This window comes from Schistosoma mansoni (genome assembly GCF_000237925.1).
Source record: "Schistosoma mansoni, WGS project CABG00000000 data, supercontig 0237, strain Puerto Rico, whole genome shotgun sequence".
Classification (NCBI taxonomy): Eukaryota; Metazoa; Platyhelminthes; class Trematoda; order Strigeidida; family Schistosomatidae; genus Schistosoma; species Schistosoma mansoni.
This window is the reverse complement of record NW_017386101.1, coordinates 97024-103783: the sequence shown is the minus strand read 5'-3', so window position 1 is coordinate 103783 and position 6760 is coordinate 97024. Positions and strand designations below refer to the sequence as shown.

Genomic DNA, 6760 nt, shown 5'->3' with positions numbered 1-6760 from the left:
CTGCTGAGGAGTCCCATAATGTGACGAAACGGCCGTCCAGTGTTTCCAGGTTGTCCATGGTGGTCTAGCTTCAATTGACTCACGCTTTCAACTATGAAAATACTAAATCTCCACAAAACCCCTTCTGATAATTAACATTATTAATAACAATTATTCAATAAGCTTACTTTGAAATTTTTAATAAATCGAACAATTAAACTGAAAAATTGTTCTGGACTAGGTTTAATTTGTGCTTCACCAAACCATTCAATTGTTCTAGCAAACATATTACGTGCAATTTCTGCTTCTTTTTCAATAGATTCCACTTTCAATTTATTATTAAATACAAAATCTGATAAACGTTGTGGTGTTTTTAATGAACCAAAAATAATTGTCTCTTTATCAGCTTGTGACATACCAGAAACTAATGCTGCTACATCATTTGTTAAAGCTTCTGTTGGAACTGTTAATAAAATAGAATGTTAAATATGGATCGAATTCAAATAGGGAAAAAATAAAAAGGGGAATCGGACACATGTAATATTTTGTTTTGATGTTTATTAAACAAATGGATATAAAACTGATAGAGACAATCAAATATTTAAATAACTAACAGAGTGATATGAATATTATACTGATTGAACAAGTTAGTAATAGTATCTGAAATGAAAAGTAGTACCGGATTCAAGTTCTCATGCGAATAGTAACACTAAGATCTATGTATATCCAACTGGCGGGTTCTAAATAGGATAAAATTAGTATCTTGAATTCCGTTGCTAGCTAGATAATTATAAAAATAGCTTTTCCTTAATAAAAACTGACTTTATATTATTTGTGTACGACAATTATGATTTAAAACATGATAAGAACTTGGAAGTGTTTAAGGCAATTTGCATAAATATTTGACTACAAACAGTTTAGGTTATTTTATAATACAAACCGAGGGGAAATAGAAAATGAAAGTTTTGAATTCAAAACTATTTGGATAGTGAGAAGTTTTAACAAAATATCATAAAGTAATACTACGAGGCTTACAATAATGTTATTACACTTAGTTTTGATTCATAAGGTTCAGAAAGAACAATTTTATGTTTACATATATATATATATATATATATATATATATATATATATGGTGATATAATAACTTTCGTGTATCTTAGCTGGTTAAATTAAACTATCTAACATGACGTACAAAAACTGACCATTTTACAATTTGAAGATAGTTTACTTTACACCATATCAACAAATGAACACTACACAGAAAACTCATTAAACTAAATCATTAATACAGTGTTTATTATGCTAAAAACAATATGATTATCAATGGTAATGGGAAAAATATGTTTTATTATGCATATATAACATATTACCCATTTAATGAACATCTGTTCGAATACATTGAGTGCTTCATATGTACATATTTATATATTATATATCAGTCAGTCAGCTACAACGTAGGTAAGTGTGAACTAAAGTCGAAGTATAGATCAAAATAGACAATGCTAATTCCAAGAATAATAACAACATATTAAACCTTTTTCAATTAAGTGAAAATGTGAATTTTAAGTTGAAAAATAAAAACTATGTATGAGCTGAACAGATACTTGTCTATATTAGACTATAAAGACTAACCAAAGGAGTGTATTTCAAATAAAATAATCAATTCTAGAATATAGCTAACACAGAAGCAGTGAATATATTCAATTAATTATGCTTTGATAGAAAGTGTTAAGCGAGAATTGAAATGAAAAACACTTATCATAAATAAATTAATTGAAAACAAGACTTAAAATGTAGGAAATTATCGATCGAATCATCATATAAATGAGATAACATATAATCTTCACGGAACGACACCATGATTCAGTAAACACGCAATTCAGCAGCTTTATAGACACGTAGAATAAGTTACTCTCATTGACATGATTAACTGATATTAATAAGTATATAAGTAAAAACATGATAATAGGATGCAGACTGTGCGTAACTCAATCAATCCATAGTTGGATGATTACAGTACTATAATATTTGTCGATTTGATTACAATATGAAGAGCATTCATCAAATATCACATATGTGATATGGAGTAGTGAATAGTAGGAGGTAAATTATAGTATTTGATACTTAGAAGTAATAATATGATGTAATGGAAACCTTTCAAGAGTCTAAAAACACGATAGTTATAAAATCTAACAACGAAAAAAACAAAACGAACAAAAAAATGTTATAAATACACACAGGGTGACTAAACTCCGCTACTAATGATAAGATAATGATATATTTGTAATATGCTAATAAGTAGGAATTAAAATTTTTAACATTTGGCGACTTATTGTAAGCCACTTCTGTGGAGTACTTTGGAAAGTTCAGGATATACCATTATTTCATGAATAACATTCTATCCAATTCTCAAATTATTATGTCTAACCATAGTAACAATACATATTAATTCTATAGAATCATATAAGTTAAGATAAAACTAGTTATCAGCAACTGTATCTAAGTTCAGTCAATTCGATAAAAAGAAGAATTAAAAAGTATAAGTATTTGAAAATTCTTCGTAAACATCGTACAAGTTAACTAACTCTCCCAAACCGTTTATGTCGACTGATCACTTAATAGTGACCAATGTCGTTTTAACATATTCCTTGGTATTATTCAATTTATATCAATCAAGTTGCAATTTGGTCAGTAGTATCTGTGACCCGACTATGGTTGAACTATGTTGAAGTGGTAGATGGTTGGAGGTAGTCGAAAGGAAACTGTGGACCTAGGTCATTTTGCTGGTTGATTACTCATCTAAACTATTTACTTCTAACAAGAACAGAGTTAAAATTGGGAAATGTAGTAAGTGTGATGGAATAAGCATACGTAAAAATAAAGTGAGAACAGATTCTAAAGTAGTAATAAAGAATAATTTAAACAGAGGGGAATAATGATGTCAATAATGATGAGACTGTATTCATTCAGTGTCACTTGAATCAATCTTCCTTTAAGTGATGTAATCAAACAATTGATTTTCAGTTTCGTAAATAGAAAACAGTAAAGTTGACGTTAGTAACAAATGATGGATTTAGAATTTATTAGAAATACTTAATATGATGTACAAGTAAGTAAAGATTGACAGACCACGATGTAATGGTTTTAGTTAAAATAAAAGAATCGAGATATATAAACTCTCTAGTTTACTATACTCGATAAAATACAACTAACCCTTTGCAGCTTCTACAACACCAGTCAATTCATCGTCAAAATTAACTAAGGCAGGAAATTGGGTTTCAATTGTTTCAACTATGAAATGAAGAAGAGTCCATGATTTGTCCAAAGTCCGTGTGTCGGATAACTGGAAAAAGATAAATTAAAAACTAAAGGAAATGAACATTACACATTTATTCATATATACGTTGAGTTTGATGTTGCAAATGGTTGAATAAATTTTCACCACGATTTGATATTAGCTAAATATTGAAAAACCCCAAAAACCACAAACCGTATAGTATCCTTCCTTACACACACACGGAGAGGGTTGATCGAAGTCTAGTACAACATATGGGCCTAATAATTAAGTTCTCCAAACTGGAGCTAAATTAGGAGATGAGTATTCAATTATATATATAATTAAAAACTGACTTCTACGTGTTATAGTATCTATACAAAATTAATCAAGACGACTTACTGTCAAGCTATGACTGTTTAGTTAAAAAAATTGACCGAAATGCAGTAAGCTCATATGCTTTTGCAGAGTGTTTACAACCAAAAAAGAAAACAACTCAAAGTGCATATGCAAAACAACAAGACGAAAATAGAGTGTAAATTTGATGCTTAGTAAAATAAACATGATGGATATCGATTTAATTAAAAAGGAATACAATAATCAATAGAAGTGAACTTTTCGATGAACAGCTTCAAAAAATGTGGGTATTTATAAGAATGAAGCGAAAAATGCTGGAAATCATGAAGGAAACTATCATAAAATGACTGTAATGTGGTAGGGTTCATGAGAAATGGTTGAATATGATTTATTATAAGTTATCTATAATTATACTGATCCATTAGATAGTTGGTGTGATTTTGATATTGAGAGCTCTTAATCTTTTCGTTTGGCCGCTCTAAAAAAGTTACTTTTTTCAAGAATTACCAGAACGAACACAGCCGTTTTCCTAACTAAATTACGAATCACTTCATCATCGTAACACTCGATATATTTAGTCTATAAACGTTCTTGTATACAGACACTATTTGATGATCTTCAACGTTCCATCTATTTTGCTTGGAGACTACATACTTTTCGTTTTATAAAAAAGTAACTTGAAATTCAATAGAGGAGAATAATTCAAACTAAAGTATTGCGTCATCGAAGTATCCTCTGAACACTTCTATCATCTCTCCTTTAAAGAGATATACTTCAAATATATTTATGATACATGGATATACCATTTTGTGAAAACGTATCTGTGACACGTCTCCGATGTGATTTATGATAACTTTAGCGATGAAGTGTCTTTTACACCATTATTTTAATATAAGAAGAAAAACCATCAACAATCAGCTGTTTATTTCACCTCAAATCGGTTTTATATTCTTGAGAAAAACGTAAAACGAAGGGAAGTAAAGAAAATCAGTGAAAGTATGCAGTGAGTAACACTTCAATAAATAATAACCTAGTAACAATCGAATAACACACCAGAACTGGTGGATGATATTATATCCACGTGTGTGAACTATATTGACTTACGCAAAATAACTGTCAATTTTTACAATAGAACAGGACATTCAGTCTAGATTGCTTGTAGAAACAATTATAAACACTGATTTATTGTGAGCAATTTCATTGACTGAGTTAATTTCTTATCGTTTCCTTCATGGGTCAGAATAATCCCATGTCAGTTTTTCATCAACCTACACGGTACGCATAACAACTTTTATTACGCTGAGAACCTATGTAACCAAAGTAAAGATTCAAATGTCTTTACTGAGACGATAGAGGATAGAACTCAATGTTTCATTCTATTTTCCGTATTATTCACCACCAAACAAAACTTATTTAATAGAAGGCGAGATGAAGGATCATCAGTTTTCTAGTGTGTTTTCTACGACGTTCAGTGAGTCTAAGTTTTATCTTGAGAGGTATCACATATATGTGCTTGTAGAGTAAGCTACAATGATCATAAAATATTACTGAATCTCTTACGCGTGCCTATAATAAAATCACTAACAAGCCTAAGCAACACTACCACACTTTTGAAATCGATTAATTACAGCTACGGAAAGACCACCGAAGTATTAGGTATTATTTCAAAACTCTCTTGATTTTATACATAAAATGAAAGATAATGATGCAGTATATTTAATATGTACACTACTAAGACATTTATGGTACAAATCCGAGTCACATGTTATCTATAACCGTAGTTTATAAACGATAAAAGGTGTAACAACGCTTAATCAGTCGATTGAAAGTTTACAACTACGAAAATGTAACAATACCATCCACCAATTATTTCATTAAAATACTTAATAAAAATCTTTATATTTATACAAATATAGGTTACCCTAGAGAATAGCTTTAAAAGCTTCACAATTTCAATTACTCGTTTATCTTCTTCGACAAAGAAAGCACGTTCGATGGCAGTTCACTGAATATACACACTTTACCATTCCTAAATATTGATGAATCGATCAAGAAAATTGCTAATAAAGATTTCCTTTATGCTTTTCAAAGCTATCGTTTGTATCAATAATACAGAAACAATAACCATATTTTTAATTCATTGTTACAAAATGAAAAGAGAAAATTTACAACTTGCCAAATTTATAAGCAGCTTAAGTTAATACAAAAAACAAGATCATTTATATGAACAAGTCACATAAGTAGTCAGTATTCAATAGTTATGATACAGGTAGAAGATGACCATTGACTATGTTTAGAGTATTCTGTGCTTAATTAAACGAGAAGCTTAAGAGTATGGATTTCCAACTTAGTTTACATGAATCTAGAGTAGTTTGGTCTACGAATTATTAAATGATGGTTAACAAATTGTCTTTAATTATTGGGACAATGATGTGTAACCAGTAATACAAAAAAGGAATTCACTAAAATCATGTCATTTCAAAGAAATAAATAGGAACTGATAGCTTAAATAATGAAATACAAAGTCATCCTACTATGTGAAACACAACCAACGTTGAAAAGGTCTGAGTAATGTAAATCGGCTATTTATGATTAACGCACATTCTAACACAAATAAGAGTTAGGTCAAAATATCATACCATATTTTAACAAATGAAATTAACAAAGAGATTAACTTATATGATAGCAATGGTTATGACAAAATTTAAACATTCATGTGGTCAGAACAGAAAGAATAAACGTATCTGTGTCATCATGACCGATTGTAAATCATATGAACCAACATCACCAACCGCTGATCTTAGTTAATGCCCCAACACCAATATAGCTTAGACAAACAACATTCAACAATTTCCCAAATAATAAAAAAACAAAAAAGTGACATAATTCAACAAAATAGGTAGAAAAAGAAGAAATGAAAACTTACAGCATCTAAACTCTGCAAACGAAAACCATAGGCAATACCACGTCTGGAACTATTCATATAATTGCCAAAAGCTAATATAATTTCCAAGATAGCTCTAAATTTACAACTGTTCTTCAATGCTAATGAAGCTGATCTTACAGCGATAATTTTCTGATAAAACAATATAAATAAAACAGAGCAAACCATTCAGTATATATATATATATATATATATATATATAT

General features: G+C 29.5%; 1 protein-coding gene across 1 annotated transcript in view; it reads right to left on the bottom strand.

Annotated features, from left to right (window-relative positions):
• Smp_144430 (formin-like) overlaps positions 1 to 6760 on the bottom strand; it is a gene marked incomplete at its 5' end in the record, with an annotated part of 63257 nt that overhangs the window by 17469 nt on the left and 39028 nt on the right. The window contains 3 exons of the mRNA XM_018791198.1: positions 168 to 442; positions 3196 to 3325; positions 6540 to 6689. Coding sequence (XP_018647344.1) covers positions 168 to 442; positions 3196 to 3325; positions 6540 to 6689 — 555 coding nt within the window. The remainder of the gene's footprint in view (positions 1 to 167; positions 443 to 3195; positions 3326 to 6539; positions 6690 to 6760) is intronic.